The 21535-nt window shown below is 52.3% G+C and overlaps 1 protein-coding gene across 4 annotated transcripts in view; it reads right to left on the bottom strand.

Annotated features, from left to right (window-relative positions):
* Positions 1-531: 531 nt before the first annotated feature.
* Positions 532-21535, bottom strand: part of Spsb1 (splA/ryanodine receptor domain and SOCS box containing 1) — a 101710-nt gene continuing 80706 nt past the window's right edge. For all 4 annotated transcript variants that reach the window (XM_026781809.1, XM_005353683.2, XM_026781810.1 and 1 more), the window contains exons 2-3: positions 11319-12154; positions 532-2671 (exon numbers count right to left, since the gene is read on the bottom strand). In XM_026781809.1, the coding sequence (XP_026637610.1) occupies positions 2544-2671; positions 11319-12012 (822 nt within the window). In that variant the 5' untranslated portion in view covers positions 12013-12154 and the 3' untranslated portion in view covers positions 532-2543. The remainder of the gene's footprint in view (positions 2672-11318; positions 12155-21535) is intronic.

Below are 21535 nucleotides of genomic sequence, written 5' to 3'. Positions count from 1 at the left end.
GTGCATGTGCTGCCTGTGTGCACATACAAGCAGGCAGAGGCTGGAGGCTGACATCACGTGTTTTTCTCAGTCACACTCCACCTTAGTTTTTGAGACAGGGTCCTCTCATTGAACCTGGGGCTCATGGATTTGGCACCACTGGCTGGCCTCCAGGGGCTACAGATGCATACCGCTGAGCCCAGCTTTTTAGGCTGGTCCTCCGACCCTAACTTAGGTCCTCGTGCTGTGTGACTGCACTTGACAAGCTGAGCCATCTCCCCAACTCCCACCCTAAGCTTTTAAACAAGGCAATGAGAAGGCCTCAGCGGCAGGTGGAATCACTTCCTATTAGGCTTGGTGAGTTGCTACGGTTACAAGCTTTCTGCAAAAGTGAGGTGTATCCTAGGATGATCCCTGACTCTCTGGCAAGCATCCCACTCTCAGGCCAGGTCAAGGAGTGGCAAGCAACACAGTAGGCAGTATCGCTGGCCAGCCTAAGGCTTAATCATGCCCCTCTCCCCTCCCACAAGGCACAAAGGACTCAATGGTTTCATATTTTAACAAACTTTCCTTTATTAGGTTACTGTTATGAATCATCATAAAATAGAACAGAACAGGGGTTTCAAACTATACATGCCACGAGGCTTTATGCTGATGGGACAGCAGGGAGGGTGGCAACCTGGGGTGATGGAGCATGGTGGATTCAGGAGAGCCTGGCAATTCACCAGCGTCCATCGGGTCCAGCTGCATCAAAATGAGAAGCTGGGATCTGTACAGATGAACACGACCCACTCCAAAATAGGAACAAGTGAAATTTTACAATCTGACCAGGCCCCAAAGGAAACAAACAAACACAAACAAACAAAAATACTCCAAAACTGCAAAATATGAAGGGAATAATTTACATTCTTTATCTAGTCTTGGCACCAATTTTGTGCTTTAAAAATTAGACTTCACTGGAAGACTGGGGGGAAAAGGTACCTACAGCAGCTGTTTAAAACGATGCTTACAAATATATATATATGTAAATATATTAAACATTTTCAACATAAAGTCATTTATTGTACCTGTGCAGAAATGAGCAAAGCTCAGACTCGATTGGAGTTGGTTTCTTTTCTTTTTCTGTTTTTAAGAGGACAAGTTTCACACAGCCCTGGGCAGCCACCAACTCAGCACGCAGCTGGATTCCTGGTCTTCCTGCCTCCACCTTCTGAGTACTGGGATCAAGGGTGGTTCACCATGCCTGATTTTCCTTAGTACGGGGGATGGAACCTGAGCTTCCTGCAGGCTAGGCAAGCACGCTACCAACTGGGCTACATTCCCAATTTAGGGAGCTGATTTCAAAGTAAAAGAAAGGGCAAGAGATCAGAAGCAGGTGCTGGAATGCTCCAATAAGGTGCTGCTAGGGACAGGCAGCCATCAGCTGCTACCATCCTACACCCCACTCCTGAGACTCAAGGGTGTGTGTGGTGGGGTCATGAGTGCTGCTCCATACGGCTCTTGAGCCTCGAGGCGCGGGGTTTCACAATGCTCCACTCTGCTCTTGGTCTCTTTCATCCTGCTTTGCCTATAGCTTCCCTAGCGGCTGGGCACCCCAAGTCGCCCTGCTTATCCTGACGGCCCTCCAGGCCCGGAGTTCAAGGATGCCCATAGGAAACACCGGAAAAATCAGGTGCGAAATTCAAATCTCATGGAAGACAAGAGACCCAGACACACGCAATGATGTATGAACGCCCAAGGTAAGCAGCTACCTGGGGACGTGCGGACTTGTGCAGTCTTCTGATTCTCCTCGGGGCCTGATCCCGTGCTGGTGCAGAGCCCTTTGGAAACTGGGTCAAGGGATCTACACAATGACACCCTTGTGTCTGTGCACGCCAGTTCATATGCCAAAGGCATGTCCCAGGAAAAGGGACAGGTGTGGCATACACATTCCTGGGAAGTGGCAGGTGTGTGTGTGTGGGAGCAACAGAACACACAAAGGGAGGTGACCCAACCAGGTTTCCTTTCTAAATGGAATAAATAAATGGTCTTTGTTACTGCTTAAAGAATAAATACAGGGCATGGAGCACCGACAGCTGGCACTGAAGCCGGGCACACATTGGCCCGAGGGAGGTCCAACCTGGGGTCCTGTCTCAGTGTCCACGGTATGTGACATCCTGAGCTTCATCTGAGTGCCTTGTCCTGGCCATTCCTGCTTTGGGAATCTGCCTGGAGCCCTGGCATCTCCCACTAATCTCTCCTCCCGGGACCCCCCAGGGGGCTGCAGGGTAGGAGCAGCCCACTCCGTGAGAGCAGTCAGGAGTCTGACAGAGGCTTCCATAGAAGTTTATTCTCTGCATCTGTTCAGGGGAGGGCCTGGATGCTGCTGCTTCAGCCAGTGTTGGGAAGGGAGGAGAGAAGTCCGCTGGCATTGGTCCACCTAGCAGAGGCAGCTGGTCGGATGAGAGAACACATCTGCCCATGGCTGGGGGTGGACATCCATCCCAGGCGCAGGGGTCGGTGGACTCCAACGGCCCGGTGAGTTGGCACCAGGTGGCTGTGGTGTGGCGGTCCTGGGATGTGGGTCACTGGTAGAGGAGGTAGGCCTTGAGCGAGGCAGGTAGCGGCAGAGCGGGGATGGCACCCAGGCGCTCCTTTCCTAGAGCGAGGCGCACCGAGCGCCGACACAGGTCCATGAGTGGCAGGGGCTCAGCTGGGAAAACCAGGAAAGAGAGGGAGAACCTTAGCAAAGTTCAAGAAGGTTCTAGAACAGACAAGACAACCCTTACAGCATGTCCAGGGTTAGCACTGAACTGACTGGATTTTAACAAGCAGATCATTAACAAATGCAATTTTAGATTCTGACTTGTGGTGGTGGCTGCAGAGAAAGCTGCATTAGGCCAGGTAGGCTCAGAAGCCCTCTGCGGACAGGGATTCATCTGCTCTCCTGACAGTGACCAACTACAGCGGAATAACCAGAGAGGCCTCTGCTGCTCACGTTCCCTTTACAGAACAGGGACCTGAAAGCATCTAGAGAGCTTGCCTAACGCTTGCCCTGCTGGAAGGGATGGGGCTGGACCTGAAGGAGCTGTGCCTGGTCACATGCGGGGCTATCTGTGCCCTGTCTGGACAAAAAGTATCTTCAGTGTGAACGGCTCCAGGGCAAATGAGAGTCTCTTCTCCTCAGCACTCTGCCATTCCAGTGCCAGGGCCCCAGGCAGGATCTGGAAGGGAGGTCCTTGTGTGCCCCTTAGCTTCTGCCTTCAGAGCCTCTCAGGTACTGTCCTTGCCTTCGTTTTAAAGCAGAGGACGATACGGAATAGAAAAGGTAGAGGTTCGGATCCAATTCTGGGCACCCTGTGTCCTGTATTGGCATCCATGTTCTGTATTGCCTGGGACATACAGAGAACTGGCCTGGAGCTAACTCAGTGGATAAAGACTTGTCACCAAGTCTGATGACCCAAGATCAATCTCTGGAGGGTGAACATGGCGGAAGGAGATTCAACACCCACATGTTGTCTTCTGACCTTCACATGCATGTGAGATAAATAAAACAAACGAGCAAACAAAATTATTAAAAAAGAAATGATAGCCAAAGTCATGTGTACCCAGTGGCAGAGCCAAGGTGGTGTTCAGAGTCATGGTGACCAATAGGTCAGAGCTGGAGGAACCCCAGGTCTCTGGGCTTCCTTCAGCCTGACAGGGAAAATTGGAAACACCAGCTTAGCTGCAGCTAGAACACCAAAGTACTCGAGGTCACCTCTCTGCACTGCCCCAAGCATAGTCAGGATGCTTTCCAGTCAGAGCTGTTTCCGGGGTCCAGATTAAAGAGGAGACTGCCGCCCCTCGTGGTCTCCGAGGTCCCTCTGTCCTGCCCGCTGAGAGCCCAGGCCCCGCGTCCTGCAGAGGAGGCCCTGGCCAGCTGGCACCCCAGAGAGTTCTTCAGCCTTTCTCCCAGTATTCTGAATGTCCCAGGGGTGGGCAGACCCTTCTCACTCTGCTTGGGGACCAGGCACAAACGCACACGTGGGACTGCTCAGTGCTCCCCCAGATTCTGGGGTTAGAAAGAGCACAAACAAATGGACTGCGGTTTGGTTCACGCCCACCCCTTGATGGCAAGTTGTGAGCCAAAAAAAAAAAAAAAGCCCAGAACGAAAACTTCCCCTCCATATCTCACTCCACTGAAAAAGTGGGTTCTTTTATCAATGTGTGCACTTATTCTTTTGTGTATACATATATGCTCATGTGTGTGCAGATGAACATGGTGGGGGGCACACATGCATGTGTGTGACAGCCAAAGGGCAGCCTTAGCCAGCATTCCTGAGGACAATCACCCACCACATTGCTGTCTGTTTTGAGACAGACTCATTGGCCTGAAATTCACCAAGTGGATAGGCTGGCTAGCTAGCCTCAGACATCTGCCTGGTTCTCTGCCTCCCTAGTGCTGGGATTACATGTTCACACATCATACCTGGCTGTCTTACGTGTGTTCTGGGGCAGTAAACTCATGTCCACATTCTTGCAAGGCACGCATTTTACACAGCCATTTCCGCAACGCTAAGTGCATTCTTCTGAATTTCAACATTCACCAATGTGCCTCAAAACATTAAAAAATAACCCCTCTGTGGGCTGGAGACATAGCCCAGTGGTAGGGCATGTGCTTATTTAGCATGTACAAGGCTCTGGACTCAGACCTCATCACCAAATGAATAAATAACATTAAACATTATTGAAGGTTGGGTTCTCTGTCTGAGAGAACATGGAACCTGCTAACAGGCGTAAGAATCTTTGGGAGTCAGAGAACGGTCTGACGCTGATTGCAGTGAAGCAGCTGGGTGCTTCGGACAAATGAATTAGAATGGTACCTAAGCTGTACCTTACACCAGCCGTACTGAAAAAGAAAAAACTGGGCTGGAGAGATGGCTCAGTCTAGAAGGTGATGGCCATCAAAGAACGAGGCCCTGAGTTCAGTTTCCAGAGCGCGTGAGAAAAGCTAGTCATGGCGGCACACACTCTCAATCCCAGTGCTGGGGAGGCAGACAAGGGAGGATCCCCGGGGCTCACTAGCTAGTTTAGCCAACTGGGGAGTCCCAGGTCAAGAGAGCAAGGTGGAAAGTACTCAAGGAACGACTCCTGAAGCTGCCCTCTGGCCTCCACATATGTGCATAAGCACCCACTCACATGTATGTATGTGCATATGCACCCACTCACATACATGTGTGTCCATACACACCCACCCACACTCACACCCGCCCACAGAATACACCTGAGCTGACGGGATGGCTTAGTGTGTACAACTGCTTGCTGCAAACTTGACGACCAGAGTGTGATCTGGTGGCATGGGTGTGCCAGCACTCATACACATACACACATCACTCATTCGCTCGCACATATGCACATGCCCGCACGCATGCATGGAAAACTTCAGCCACAATTTCTCAGGAGAGAAACTCAAGTAGCAATGGTTTTTAATGAGAAGCTTTGAAATAGAGCCTGTCCTAGACAACGCAGCGCCACCACCAGGAGCCTGGAGGCAGGAGGATGAAGTAAAGGAGCTCCATGTATCCATGGCCAACTAGGTCCTGAAACCAGAAGGCTTCACTGCAGCCTTTGGCCAGGACCTGGCAGTTACAAGGTAGCCCTCCTGCATGGCACAGTGGGGACCTCTGTGCTTCCTCCTCTGTCTGGGAACGCTACCATCCGGTGTCACTAGGCAAAGGGCCTGGGGCTGCCCAGTGTAGTCTGCCTGAAGGATGTGGCTCAGTTCCACTTGGGAGGTAGAGAGGCTTCCCTACAGGCTGGAGGGCTGTTGCGGGAGCACCGGGAGTCACTGAATATGAACCAAGAGTCTCACCAGCCCAGCTGATATTCCCACCATGCAGCCCTTGGCATTGTGATTTCAGGTCACCTCACAGATAACCCCCCCCTCCATGAAGAAAATTCCCAAACAAGAGGACTAGGACTCTACAAGACCCTGCTCCAACTCCTGTGTTTCAGGACCGACACTGAAGCTGCCACCACTGCCACCATGGGAGGTGGAGTACATGCTATGGGCCTGGGTAGAGATGGGGAAACAGACATCAGGAGCCCAAGGACAAGGGATCAAGGACTCTGACGGGAGGCAGTAGCCAACTCATTCACCCACGCAGAAAGCAGGCACACGGCGGGTGGGGGTGGGGAGCTCCTGTAATACGGTCATGGGCTGTGGGGCCTTCCAGGACTAGCTTCAGGAAGGGCAGCTAATGGCTGTGGTGATGCATTGAGCTGCAAACACAATCAGAGTGAAACAGGCACTCTAAACAAGAACAAGCAGGTCCCATTTCCCTCCCTTGTAGGAGAAGCAGTCCGTAGAGCTTGTTCTGGGCAGACAGACACTGTACCAATCTCAGCTGGTCACTACCAGGACCCAAGGAAGTCTTTCCACCTCAGTACTTCTGGCCAAGCTTGCTCCCTGCTCCATCCATAGCCCAGTGTCCACTGCTGTCCCACTGATCTGGTGGGTACGTCTTGCTGGCTGGGGCCTCTGGCCACTTATCTCAGGAGGTCACTGATATTTATCGTTTATAATAGATAAGGTGAATGTGCAACAGTGACACCGGAAATAAAACAAATACATTTCCAGGACCAGAAGGTTGAAGACCTGGAAGAGACCACATGCCAACTTCTGCATTTCTAAGAGGAACAGCTTCCTAGTGGCCTAGTCAGATCTGCACTGTCCCAGAGCCCCAAACCTGTGGCTCTTGGGGTACTCTGAAAAAAAAAAAAAACCTGACCCAAATGAAGCCTCAAAAACACAAGGCTAGCAGGGGAGACGGCTCAAGCAGGAGAAGCACTGTGCAAATGTGAGCCCCAGAATTTGGATCCCCGGGACAAATGCAGTCTGCTTGTAATTCCAGCCTTGGAAGATAGAGACGGGTTCCCCAAGCAAGCTAGAAAGATTAGTCACATCAGTGAGCTCTGAGTTTGACTGAAAAACCTGCCTCAATGATTAAGGTGGAATAGTTATTGAGGATGCTTCCTGATATCAATCTTGGACTTCCATAGGCACATGTACCCCCACACTTACCCCTGCAATGCACTCCCCACATGCACCCATGCAGTGCACCCCCACAATATATCACTGCACATGCACCACCACCCATGCAGTGCACCCTCCAAGTGCACCCTGCAGTGCATGCTCGCACGTGCACCCCTGCACACCCCTGCACTCCACACACTAAAGCAGTCATATGCACATGCACAAATGGGATTTTTAAAGAAAAAAGGCAAGTATTGAGTTTCCAGTCCATGACTTTAAGGATCAAGGAAAGTCACATTCTGAGGGGCCTCCAGGTCATGCTGCCCACCCCCACGGTACCTATGGCTGACCTGGGGCTCACTCCGACAAGCAGCTGGCAGTGACAATACCCATGGGAATATTCTAGAATGTTCTGAGTGGAAGTAGCCATTGTGTTTATTCTTTGTATTCAGCAGTTCTCACAAGAGGAACCAGGGAAGAACAACTGACATCTCTCCAAGTGAGAGAAGTGCTCTTGGTCCCTGTCCTCCAAACCCTGAGTACCTGTTGTCCTCACAAATCCAGTGTTTCTGAGAGAGGCACTAGCACGTCTCCTGTGAATGGGGTGACCCCCTGAAGGAAGTCCTGGCAGGGCAGGGTAACGTGTCTCCCCAGAGCAAGGAGAAGTCTCCACGGTGGTGGGGCAGCCAGAGCAGCAGCAGAAGAGAGCGGGTACACTGAGAACTGGGCAAGAGCAGAGAGAGGCCAGGAGGGCTTGACAGCCACAGACTGAGTAACAGCAGTCAGGTCTGCTGATGGCAGGGAACTGATTCTCCCCCAGAGCCTCTGAGAGGTCCGAGGACCCCGCTGGACAACTTCATCTTGGACAGCTGGCCTCCTGGACTGTGACAGAATATATCTCTGCTGTTTTAGATGCCTGGCTCAGGGTAATTTGTTCCGGCAGTCCCAGGAAATGAGTATAGCATCCTTCCTCCATCAGGCACCAGGCCTTAACCCTGCTCCACCCACATGACTCCTGGCGAGGTCCCTAACAACCTTCTTGTTGCCAAGACAGCTGCCAGCACTCCTGACCTGCCATTACTTTGTCTTTCTTGAAACCCTTCCTTCCCTTGGCACACAACAGCATCTCCTGGGATCCTCTGCACACATGGCCTGCTTCTCCTGGGCCTCCTGCTTCTAACAGAGTCCAGCATCAGCCCTCAGGCCTGGCTCTCCTATCCCTCTGAGTGCTCTCATCCAGGGTCACGCTGTAGTTATTGTTTTAGTGTGCTGGGGATGGAACCCAGAACCTTGTGCATGCTAGGCAAGCTTGTTACCCTTAAGCAACTCCCCCAAATCATCTATATATGGATGAACGCCCGGTGTCTCCAACTCCAGGCTCGTAGGTCCACCTGTCCATGGTCCTCCCTCTAGCTTTGTCCCATCTTTCCAATTGTGGACATATCCTTCAACCTGCTCAGGCCAAATACCTGGAGTCATATCTTTAGCAAGCTTTCTCATTTCTTACATACAATTTACTGAGGTGCGCATTCTAGAATACGGTTGCCTCTATCATCACTACAGCTCTTGCCTTGCCTCAAGCCCAGTCATCTCTTACCAGACAACTGTCATGGCAGCCGCTCTTGCCTACCATCAGCCAAGGGATCCTCGTAAGGCATGAGTCACCCCTCAACAATGCCCTGAGGTGCCAGTGTAAGCAGGTGCCATCTCTCCCTCCTCTCCCCTGGCATTAGCAGGGCTAATGATAACACGCCACCCTCAGATGTCCTGCTCAGCACCCCATGAAATGGCCACATCCATGTTCCTATCTGCATCTTCCAGAGTCAAACATATACAACCAGGACTATGGAAAAGGAGAAGCCAAGGGTTTGGTGCTTTCTGGCACTCAGATAGGTTGGAGAGCACCCAGAGTGTGATCACTGATCAGGAAGTAACTTGATGTGACGTTCCGAGTCTGTCTGGATCTTAGCTGCCATGATGGATGCTCCATTTCTCACACTCCCACCCGGCCAGTAGGGCTGGAGCTCTGGACTGAAGAAAAAAGAGAAAGCGGGCATTCACCTTCCTCGGCTTCCCGACTATGGATGTAATGTGACTAGCTGTCTCATGCCTTCTCCATGATGGACTGGACCCCTCAAACTGTGAGCCAAGGCTCTTTCCCTCACTTGTACTGCTCGGGTGTTTGTCCCAGCGACAGGGAAAGGAGCTAGCTTGGCGTGCAGCCCCCACACCTGATGCAGAGCTAAACAGAGTTCCATCTGCTCACTGGACATGTGTCTGGGCCTCTGGGATGCCACTGCTGAAAATGTCATGTGAGCTATGTGTGGATTGTCGAGGGCTAACTGAGGGCAAACACACCCCAGGCCCCTCCATGCAAATCCTCAGGGTTCATGAAAACCCTGGCAGGCCTGTTTGTTCCCAAATGACAAGGTTGGGGAGTTCTCATGGAGCCCAGATCCATCTGGGAGACAACAGGAGCCCGGCAACCCTCCATCTATCACCTGTCAGTCTGCAGTGAAGGAGCATAAACCTCCCTGCGGCGTTACTGACCACTCCTCCACAGGGAGGCGGTGGGCAGGCCCAGAGCCAGGCTTCCCTGAGAACCTCAGCAGGGACACCTGCACCCAGCAGTCCCAGACTCCGCCCACCCCTGCAAATTTGGCTGTGGACTTATGCCACCTATTTCTGTAATCGAGGGAGACTGATTCCCAGAACTGGCTCTGCCAGTTCCCGGTCCAGGCCTGAGATGACTTCCTCAGGGAGGTTCCCTTCTCGGTGCATGCTGGGCCACTCTGCCAGGAGTGCCATGCCCCTCACGCTGCGCTGCACAGGGAAAGGTGGGACAGGCGGGGACACTGCACTGCAGACGCTTCCACCCAGTGATGGGCTCCCTGTCATCGTCCAGGCAACACGGAAAGGAAGAGCAAGAAGTTTCTGGGTGCTCTCAACATTTCAGTGTGTCTCCCAAAGGTAGACTTTGGGGATCCTGCAGGGTCAGAGATGACAGGCCAGTCGAGGACTATCTCCTGACATCGGTGAGAGTCACACCTATCACCCACCACAGGCTGGGGCTAGGAATTGAAGGGTCAGGCAAATCTGCCTTAAAACCAGCCATGGGTGGTTGGCGCTTTCTGGCTTACCCCTTCTGGAGATGAAACACACAGACCACAGGAGACAACCCTGTAGGAAGTGAGCTCCCAGAGAGGGGGCTTGGCCTGAGGTAGGTGGCTCTGGAGCACCAGGACCCCAGTTAACACAGCTCCGGGTCCCACCCATGCTGTGCCATTACAGACCTGCACCTGCCGCCATCAGCACAGCTATTTCATGCTGCTGCATGCAAGCTACTTCAGCACAGAGAAAGGCCACACCCCTTTCCAAAAGGACAGGCAGAAGTCACTGCTGACTCAGCGCAGTCCCCACTCTGAGACTAAGCAAGTCTTTCTCAGGACTTCCGTGCAAAGGAGTGTCGAGCTCTGGGAGAGAACCTCAGAATCTGGGTCATGATTGAAAAAGGTCCTTGGCTTTCACTTATCTAAGAAGCCAGAGCATCCCCAAGGCTACAAAGCTCACCTTGGTGACACTGGCTACTGGGCTAGAATATGGACAACTATAGTTCAAGGCTGGAAGCATGTTAATCAGAGAATAATAAATAAAAAACCGTTCGTCTATTTATCTGCTCACTACACCATGACCTATTCATCCATTCACCTGACCGCTCCATCATCCATGCATCCATCCATTCGTCCATCTGTCCGTCCGTCTGTCCATCCAGCCATCCTCTGCTTATTCATGAAGCACTGCCAGGTACTTCAGCAGGCTCTGGACAGAATTTCTCATTTAGCCAGACATAGGTCAAGAATGGTGTGGTGTTTGAATGCATTTGGTGCCCATAATCTTATAGAAAGAGGCAGTATTAGGAGGTGTAGCTTTGTTGGCGTGTGTATGGCCTTGTTGGAGGAAGGGTGTCACTGTGGGGGTGGGCTTTGGTTTTCCAATGCTCAGGACGCCACCCAGACCTCTTGTTGTCTGTATGATGCAGGACTCTCAGCTATTCCCTCCAGCACCACGTCTGCCTACACTGCCACGCTCCCCGCCGTGATGATAATGGACGGAACCTCTGAAACTCTAAGTGAGCCACCCCAGTTAAATGTTTCCTTTCCAAGAGTTGCTGTGGTCCTGGTGTTTCTTCACAGCAATAGAAACTAAGACACACGGCCTGTGTGGATTCACAAACACTGGGCTATTGATTTGAAGACATTCTAAGTCCAATAACTCCATAACTAGCCAGGACCACAGGGATGTGTGGGAGGATGCCGCTTTAGACAAGGCAGGGAACACTTACGATCAAGTCCGTTCAAGTAGCGCATGCGGATCTCACAGTGGCCCCAGACGGCGCTCACTACAGGATACAGTTTTTTACCCTTAAGTCCCCGAAAAGCCACTCCCATGTACTGTCCATCCACAATGAAACTCAGGGTCCCATCATCCATGTCCAGGGCCACAAGAAAGGAGTCGGGGACAATGAACGTCTCATCCGGCCCCAGAAAGGCTGGGTACGTTTTACTTGGCTGGTTCTTGCCATCATGGTAGAGACGGTTTCGCCCCAAGTCCCAGCCCCAGGACTCGTGGTTATTTCCTATGAGGGTTGTGTACCCAACAGAGTGCAGAGGGGCATCCGCTGTGGCCACGCCCACCACAGCATGCGTGCCTCGTTGCCTCATGGCCCATGTGATCTGCCACACATGCAGTCCACGCGTGTACCCAATTTTGCCCCTGATAGCGTCTGTGCTCTGGGCCACCGGATGCCGGTGAAAGATCAACTTGTCATCTTCCTTCACGAAGACATTGAGTGAACGGTCATTATTGTTCCAGGAGTGGAGCAGCTGGACATCATAGGACACGGGGGGCATATCGAGCAGCAGGTCCAGCCGGGTGGGCTTGCAGTAATCCAGACCCTGGAGCTCCTGCTTCAGAGGTCGGTATGTGGGGTCCCGCATGTCCACAGTCTTGATCCCTCCCGTGACCTTCTGACCCATGTTGACCTTTGGTTTCACCTTTTCACTGACTCCCAAGGCAAACTCATCAATCTTGGGGCCTTGACTCCAGATCAGGGCCGGACAGAATTCCTAAGGACGGTTGCTAGGCGATCTCCGAAGGTTGTGAAGCATTCAGTATTGCCTAATGGATGGAAAGAAAAACAGGAGAGTGGGTGAGTGGGGTACAGAAGGGGAAAGATTAAAGAGGAACGCAGAGTTCACACACCAATTCGTCTCAGCAGCTTGGAACCCTGGTGCAGAATGAAATGCCCCCGTCCCTGTGGCTATATTGTCACAAAGGAAAAGGGGCCATCTGCCCCACAGCCTGTGTGGAGAGGTAGAGGCGGGCTTGGGAACTGGAACCTGCACTCAGTGTGCTGGGTCAGTCTGAGACGCCATTGGGGCTTCTAGGTGGTGTCTCACAGCCAGAAGGCCAAGGTGGTGACACAGATGCTGGAGTAAGCCTCAACCCAGTGACACCTCGGTCAGGACGAGGGCATGCACAGCTTTGCTTCCCTGTGTGGAACCCACAGTGCAGCACAGGCAGATGAGGACACCAAGCGCACCCTCCCCTCTTCTCCAGCGGAGTCATCTCTGATAGGGAGGAAATCCCGACGCAGACAGCAGGTCGGCTGAAAAACTGCGTGCACATACACACTGGGCCAGGCACTGAGGCCCAGAGGTCCATACCCTACCCAGACTAGCACCATCAACAAGGCTTTCCTCAAGGCCCTCGGCTGGGCCCTGGACTCGGATGGACATGGAAGGGCAAGGCTCATCCACTCACCCACACGTGGTTCTGGGCTAACTTGCAGATGGTTAACTGCTTTGTTAGAAGTCAGCCTTCACCTAGAGGGCAATGCTTCACGCTTGGGTCTCCCTGCTACAGCACGGTAACAGGGATGCTGTGGCAGGGGCCTAACTGCGCAGTGCCTCTTTCTTTTCTGACTTCATCATCTCCAGGGTCTGTTAACGAGGATGGGGAAGTGGGACCGAGGGGAGCCTTCACAACATCTGTCTACTCCATCTCTAGTGGTGACTGAGAGGAGGAGGAGGCTAAGAGCAGAGCTGACAGCACCTCCTCCACCTGTCCCTGCGCTGCTTGGTATCAGGGAGGACAGCACAGCAGTTGCATTCCTGGGTCCTCCTCATGAGTAGGTGCTCTTTGCCGCCCAAACCTGGAGGGTTGGAAAGATGGCTCAGAGGCTAAAGGGCCTGCCTCGCAAGTTTGAGGACCAGAGTTCAGATCCTCAGAGCCTACATAGGAGCTGGGTGGTTGTGGCAGCCCCTCCCCGTGACCTTGGTGCACCTGGAAGTGGAGACAGGCTCCCTCCAGAGCAAGCTGGCTGGATCACTAGCTAAAGCAGTGAATTCAGAGAAACACCCTCAACATACAAGGTGGACAGGTGAGAAAGAACCCACTGCCATCCTCCAGTCTTGAAACACATGTACACACACACACACACACACACACACACACACACACACACACTGCACATATATTTACAAACCCACAGAACCCTCCTCGGCCTCCAGAAGGGACTTCTGCTCCCCACTTTGAAGAGGAGCCTATGAACAACAGGATAATGAGGGCAGCCTCCTGGCTCCATAATCTACGAGCATCAGCCAAGATGGGTGAGGGCCACTGAGACTCGGCTGTTGGGAAACAGGGTCATGCTGAGTCACCTGTCCCAAGGGGCTCTAGGATACCCGAATAAAGCAGATGAAAGAAGGGGGAAGGAGTCTAGTGTGAGAAGGCTGCGGGGTGCCAGGTTGAGCATCTGGGGACCAGAAAGCACTGGTCCTCGTCAGTGAGCACAGGTCCAGGAGCTGGGACAGGTCTACTATGGGACCAGCATAAGCCGCTGTCCTCTTAGCTGGGAAAGACCGCCATGAGAGTGTTGCCTTCAGGGTGGAAAGGTCTCCTGGAGGCTCAGTCCCAGGGGATGGATCTAGGTGGACACGTCTGCCCATTGTGCTTATCCTGTGGCTGTCAATTCCTTCTTAGTGCCAGAGAGAGCACACGGCACACCCCACCCTAGTTCCCAATCCCAAGGACACAGACATCTCTACAGGGACAAGGCAGGACCTGTGCCCAAATCTACTTATACCCGAAATGTCCCTTTGCAGCTGAGGACTACACTGGTTCCACAAAGCCCCGTGGATTCTGTGACCCTACTTCACAGAATGTCTAGGTACAATAATCCTCATTTCTTTCATCTTTCTTTGTGATACCAGGGGATAAACCTATTGCTTTGTAGCCTCTGATCCCAGCACTAGGGAGGCAGAGGCAGGTGGATTGCTGTGAGTTTGAGGCCAGCCTGGTCTACAGTGTGAGTTTTAGGACAGCCAGGGCTGTCACATAGATAATCCCTGTCTTGGAAAAAAAAAAAACCAAAAAACTAAACAAATACAAGGACAACAAATCCCATGCTTTGTACACGGTAGGCAAGACTTCTGCCACTGGACGTCATCATCAGACCTTTTAAAGACTTTAAGTGACTCAGGGTCTCACATTGCTGGCTCCATCATTCATCTGTGGTTTTTTTGTTTAAACTCCTTGAGTTACGGCCCTGACATTTCTCAGTGACACAGAGCTTTCCTCACCTAAATTGCTTCTGGTCCGAGTGTTTTATCATAGCAGTAGAGATCAAGTGAAAATAACGAGAAATGGCAAATTTTCTGTGTAAAGGGTCCATGCTAACTGTCTTGGGCTTTGTGGGACAGACTACAGCTGTTCAACTTCATGAGAGCACAAAAGCACCTATGAAAGGCAGGCAAACTAATGTCCATGGCTGCATTCCAATAAAACTTTATGTATAAAAACAGGCCAGCCCACAGCCTGCCAGTCCCCAGCGAGATTATGGCTCCTACTCTGTCTCTTCTGAATGAAGTTTTGCGAAGGCCGCAGCAGGTAAGCATGCAGCAAGGATGAGAAAGGATGTCCTGGCAGCCTTAGATGAACCATCGAAAGAGTGACCCGAGGGTGGAGCGTCCACGATCTGTCCAGGTCAGTCCCACATGCTCCTCTACCGAGATGTTACCAAAGGGCTGTGTAGGGCCCACTGAGTCCACTACCAGCCACGCTGTGTAAGGGTGAGAGCCCCAGGCACGAAACGGCTGTGAAGGTGTGTGTCTGTGGGAGGGAAGGCATGGGAAGGAGGAACTGGAGAGGGGAACACCGGGGAAAGTATCCACAGTATTGTGAAATGACCCTGCGAAAAGGGCAGGCTAGAGGACACGGTCCAAGCCCTCTGCTGTACGTGCGCCACCATCTCGTCATCTGAGTCACCTTCTGCGTGGTCAGCTGCCATGGCAATCCCCGAGTCACTCCTGACTCATCTTTCCTGTGTGTCCAGGTTGTTGGCTGAAGATGACACTGTCCTATTGTGCATAGCTAGCCACCTCCGAGCCTACGCAAGGGTGCCAAAGCCATCCGGCTTCCCTTCTCTCGTCCACTTTAAAACTGCCCATGCAGGGAGCTGGGAGGATGGTTCAAAGGTTAAAAGTACACACTGTTCTTACAGAGGACCCAAGTTCTACTCCCAGCACCCACGCCAGGCGGTTCACAACTGACTGTGGTGCCAGCCTGGTACCTCTGGCCTCCGTGGGGACCCGCACTCACGAGCACACTGCCCGCCCCACACACATACACATAACTCTGAAAAACACTGCAGGCAGACGTACCCTTCCATTCTCACCTTTCCCTGGGCTGTGGCCTGAAGGACATGTCCCCGGCCCGTCTCCAAGGCTCCCAAACTCACTCAGGATGACTGTGCCTTGAATATACCAGCTAAGATTCACCCTTGGTTTTGCCAATTTCCCATTTGTTCATTTAGAACGTGAATGTCATCTGTGTGTCACATGCTTTTCTGAAACTCCATGGAGACAATGTCCGAGAGAGGGCCTGGCACAACTGGCATATTCCTTTTGATGTTCTAGAATGTGCTCATTCACTGAACAAAGATCACTGTGAGTCGCTCTTCCTGGTTACCGCACCTGGCCCAACAGATGGACCCTGCCTCAGGCCATGATCTGGGCACTGGAATGCCATCCTACAGAGGACTAAGATGAAGGACTCTACTGAGCCAGGTTCAGTGGGCCTGGTTTGTGAATGGTCAGATGGTAAACATTTTAGGGTTTTCAGACAGTGTGTAAATAAATGGGTGTGTCTATGTCCCAATAAAACTCTAAGAAAACAGAGCTGGATTTACCCCATGGCCACAGTTTTCTGACTGACCCCACTTACGAAGCTGTGAAAACCTGCTGACCTGCTCCCCAAAGCACCTGGACATGGAACTTGGGATGGGGTGGGTGTGTGGCATCCATGGGTGCTGAGTGACAGGAACGTGGGTGGGTCTGTAGGGCTGTGATTGACAATGGATGAGACAGGCTTCATTGAGCCAGCAGAGAGTCCAGCAGTGGGTACTATTGGTAGGAAGTGGGGAGCTGGTACAGGTGCCGGCTCTAGGTCACCCCCATTTCCTACTGTTCTAGGAACAAAGCAGAAGCTGCTCAAGGGGTTCAAGTGTGCCACATGAATGCCAGGGCCTAAGGTTACCAAGAGAGATGGCAGACCTCTATGAAGTGGGAGGACTCAGCCCTCGTCCCTACCCAGGAGATGCCAGACCGTGAAGGGAGGGAAGGGAGTGGGTATGTGTTTCCTGTCGGCTGAGTAGAGGGCTGAAGGGCTGGACCGCCATCACCTCGTTCCGCCACTCACAGCAGCCATGGATGCCTCCACAGACAGGCATGCATGCCGTACGCACGTGGGCGCCACTGAGTGTAGCGATGGTAATGGTCAGCCAGGCAAGGAGCCAGGACAGAAGCCTGGAAGTTGGACACCTACTTGAGTCCCTTAGCAATTCACCTTCTCAGAAAGCAAACTCCGGCATTCACCACCACGCCCTTCACACAGCACCTGCTGGCCATCCTCATGGCCAGCCAACTCCCAAACAAAGTCCTAGCTGGGACCCCTCTCACCCTAAGAAACTCTGGCCACCCCAAATAATGAACACATCCTACTGTGCTTAGTCCTCAGGACAGTACCGGCCAGCTGTCAGACAATTACAGTGCTGGTGATTCCCAAGGACCAGGGACACCCCTCAGAGAGAGCAGAGGACGAGACACGCCATGTCGCTACCCCATCCCAGCCAAGGGAGTGTGCACATCTGTGAGTGTGTGTGTTTGTGTTCTGTGTATGTAGGAGCTCTAACTACAGATCTGTCACTCTTACTGGGCAGCAGGGAACACGGCCAGTCATTCTCCTGGCAATGTTTTTCTCCACGTAAAATCAGATTAAAGATCAACCAAGGACAGCAGGGAAACCATCACCAGAGGGCGAGCAGGCTGTGTACGAGAGAAAGAATACTCTTCGCACAACACACTGAGAGCGTACTGAGTCACAGAAGAGAACTCCTTCCTCTGGAGTCAAGACCAGTGACAGCAGCCGTGTGCCACGAAAGCTACCTGGATGATCACTCGGGAAATGCCATGTGAGTAGCCTCACGGGTCACAGCAGGTGAGGCATGCTCCCACCATTGCCTGTACATTTTACTCTCTTGTTAGGGATGTGTGGCTGAATTTAAGCACACTGAAAAGGGGACCACAGACTTGGGGTAGACCCCAAGGCTATGGGTGGAATATCCCAGAATTTCACAATTCTGACCCTTCTGCTCCTCATATCCCAGCTCAAGCCACGCTCCACCTGACACAGTATTGGTCAGAGCCTGGGAATTCCCCATATCAAAGCCAAGCACATGTTGAGACCTTCCTCTCTGACTGGAGGGTGGGGTGGGTAAGAGAAACACAGAAGGAAACCAACATGAGAAGCAGGGTCAGGACCATGGCGAACAAGAGCAAAGACATTTGCACTCTAAACACTGGCCCTGTGAGCTGATATGCGACACTGAGGCCAGTTTACACACACACATGCACAAATGCACTCATACTTGCCGGTTTACACATGCGTGCGCACACGCACGCACACACACACACACACACGCTTACCAGTTTATACCCACACAGAGGCCCACATATACTTGCCAGTTTATACACAGAGGCCAGTTTACACACACACACACACACGCCAGTTTACACACACACACAGGCCCATTTACACACACACACATACACACACAGAGGCCAGTTTACACACACACACACACACACAGAGACCAGTTTACACACACACACACACACACACACACACACACGCCTGTTGTTTACACACACCCCCAGATTGATTCTATATTTCTTTACGCTAGCGTGAAGCAGAGCAGACGCGTAGGAGCTAAGGAAGGGGTGTCTGCATCCACCAGACCACACTAAACCTTGTGGTTTTAATTTCTTCCGCCTTCCACTAAGGAAGAACTCCCACCCCTCCCCCCACATCTGCCACACACAGAGTTGGGGGTCATCGCTCAGTCCTGGGTTCACTGTGAGAGGCAACAGCAGTTAGGGGCAAAGCTTTCAATGCAGACTCCCTACTAGATGCTGGAAGATTAAGTGGCCCAGGACACCAGGAGCCTACCAATGATGGTATTACAGGTGGCATGTGATAGCCGTTCAAACGCACAGCTTGGCTCTAACAAGACGGGAACTTCCTGAAGCCTCAGCTTCCCACAGCAGCCTTCTGTGCTCTTCTTAGTCAAGGACCCCTTGTTGCTATCCACAAAATCACAGAGGACAGAAGAGCTTGGCAGGAAATTATCAGCTAGTGTGATAGACAGACTCCTAAACGGACAACCTTCTCGGCAGGGGCTGTGTAGGGTGGCATGCCTCCAACCAGGTGTCAAATACTCTTTCAGGAGCCTCATCTGTGAGCCCCCCTTCTTCTCCCCACCTCAAACCAGGCTATACAAAGGAGCCTGCAGTGAAGACATCTCACACAGAGTAAAGTCCAGTTTGTCCATAGTGGGCAGAGGGACAGGCTGAGCAGTCCTGGGACTGAGGTAGCTTGGGACAGGCTGTGAAAATGTCCCGTGAGGCTGTTCCAAAGCAGATCATAAAACATGCAGTGTGTGCTCCCATCTCCAAAGAAACAGAATTTAAACAATCTCTTCACGTATGTGTGTCTGTTTGCAGGCATAGAGAACTACCCAGAAGAATAGATACCAGATATTTTACAGTAGTCACCCCGGGGTGCAGCGCTAGCAAATTCATGACACGTTCATTTTAGACCCTTGCTGTCTGTGACTGACAGGAAAGCAGAGGTAAGGCTAAGAATCCTGGTCAAGCTCTAGGCCACTGTACGTGGAACTGGTTCTCCGGGGTGCTGCTTGCACTCTTTCTAAGCCACCAATTCACTCTGTCCACCCAGAGTACGGCATCTGTCTAGTGCCACTTGCCACAACGCCACTCCTTTATCCTACGACTCAGCCAGGTGGGCTCTACTCATGTCCTGCCCATCATGGGCCTCATATTGCTGTTTCATAAAAGCCAGGACTGTTCTGGCCTCAAGAGACCAACTCTAGAAAAGAGGAGAAGGAGGAAGAACGAGGAGAGGGACATCGGAGGGGACAACTTTCAACACTTGACTCAGGCAGGATTTCAGAACTTGCCAGTACCGACTGGGAATCCTATCCTATCCCTTCAGTGAATGGCCCGGCAGACCTCACCGTTCCCCAAAGACCTTCCAATGACTTGGCTCAAGAGTTCCACCTCTGCGAAAAATTATCCTTTTACTGTAGGAGGCACTGCCAAGGTGGGGTGAGGGGGGGCGGCAGTGGATGGGTGTGGACAGAGGAGGGCCACCAGGGAGTAAGCAGACACATGCCCACCTCCTAAAGCTCGGTTCACCCTCACTACCTCTGACCCCAGAACAGTAAAACCATTGTTTTGACACAAGATGGAGAAAGAATGAAATTCAGGATGTGGAACAAGGTGACCTATTTATAAAAGCCTCCTTTCACCTGCAGATCAAACCGGCCCCTCCCTCCTGTGGCCTGCCTGCCCCACACCCGGCAGCAGTGGCAGTCTAGAGTGTGGCAAGAGCAATATGCCTGGGGCACAACCGCCTGTTATTCTGCCACAGTGCAGCCTCTGCAGGCAGGCTGAGCCGTTGTCTGACTGCCTGCCCCGGGGTGAACACAGGTGCTAGGATGGGTTAGGAGAGAGTGCTTGGGGCGTGCACAACAAGCTGGGCGACTGGGTGAAGTTGCCATCCCCATCTGGACTCCTGCCATGTGGCTGTAATCTCCCGCTCCACCCAATCTCCCGCTTGAGGGGACTTCTCAGGCAGGGATGTAAAATTAAGTCTGACTCTAGAACCATCAGAGTATCAGGCCCTTCTGGGAAGTTCTGATGGGCGATTTTGGAAAGAAAATCCCACATAGTCCAGAGCTCTAGCCTCTGGCCTCAAAAGAGCAAAAACGCACCTGCCACAAACTCCTACGGAAGGACCCAGATTACTCACGGCTCTTTCAGAAAGGGCTCACAGCAGTTGCACTGTGCCCCTGGGAAACCAGGGAGACATTCATACAGAGACCAAAAATTAAAATAACAGTTAGCTTGTAGTCTAGTTAGAGCTGGAGGGCTAGTCTGCAGCTCACTCAGAGAGGCTCCGCTGCAGGAGGGACAGCCATACCCTGTCGTGTGCACCTTTAGTGGTGGTGGGGACAGTCTAGACTCTGGGCTACTGGTCCATACGGCCCAGGAAAGTCAGTCACAGACTGGGCTGCTACTGTTGGTGCAGAGGGGGCTGAGTGCCTCCAATCCAGCCTCAGAGAAGCAGGGGGAGCCCAGAGAATGCCTAGCTGCCCCTTACCCATCCATCCCCTTACCAGCTCCAGAGGAAGGCAGGGAATGTAGGGTACTGAGGTAAGTCCCTACAGTCCCCAAGTAGGTTGGGTGTCTCCAAAGAGCCTATATACCCTTGTGAGAAGGCTCCCCAGGGGAACAATCCCTAGGCTCCCTCTTGCCTGGCTCCCCACCAGGCTGGCTCCAGGGCTGCCTGATCTAAGAAGAGGTTAACACAGCTCTGAGATAGGTTGCAGGCTTACAGCAAAGACAACTCAGCTTTTGGGGCCCAAGACCTAGTACAGGAGCTGGTGATACCTTGACCTCTTCCTTTGGAAAAGGTTATCTAGCACACAGCAGAAGCATCATACAAGCAATGTCCTGCCTCCTCCTAGCTCTCTTTACTAAGAGATCCCTAAAAACAAGGAACCTGAAAGCCAAGTGCAGGGGTTCATAGAAAGTCACAGGTCCATGGTTCACACAGATAACTCTAGTTGCCCAGCTCTCAAGAAGGTGTCTCAGAGGGAAGACACAAGAGGTGAGACCCTGCACAGGGCATGCAAAAAGCAAGGAGGCTGAAGGACCCCTCGCACAACACCCCCTTTGATTCCCCTGAATTCAGTCAGTCACATGAACCCCTTAGATCAAGAACAGCAGCAGTGGGAGTCACCCCCAAAAGAGGCTGTATGGTTGCTCCCTGTAATTACGTATGTGAGAGGGGCTCTCTAAGTGAGGTATCAGCTGTGGTAGACTCTGGGAACCGTACAGATTCCCAGTTCTCCCG

The sequence above is a fragment of the Microtus ochrogaster genome, chromosome 10 (assembly GCF_000317375.1).
Source record: "Microtus ochrogaster isolate Prairie Vole_2 chromosome 10, MicOch1.0, whole genome shotgun sequence".
Taxonomy (NCBI): Eukaryota; Metazoa; Chordata; class Mammalia; order Rodentia; family Cricetidae; genus Microtus; species Microtus ochrogaster.
Note: the sequence above shows the minus strand (reverse complement) of the source record. Positions and strands in the feature narration are given on the sequence as shown.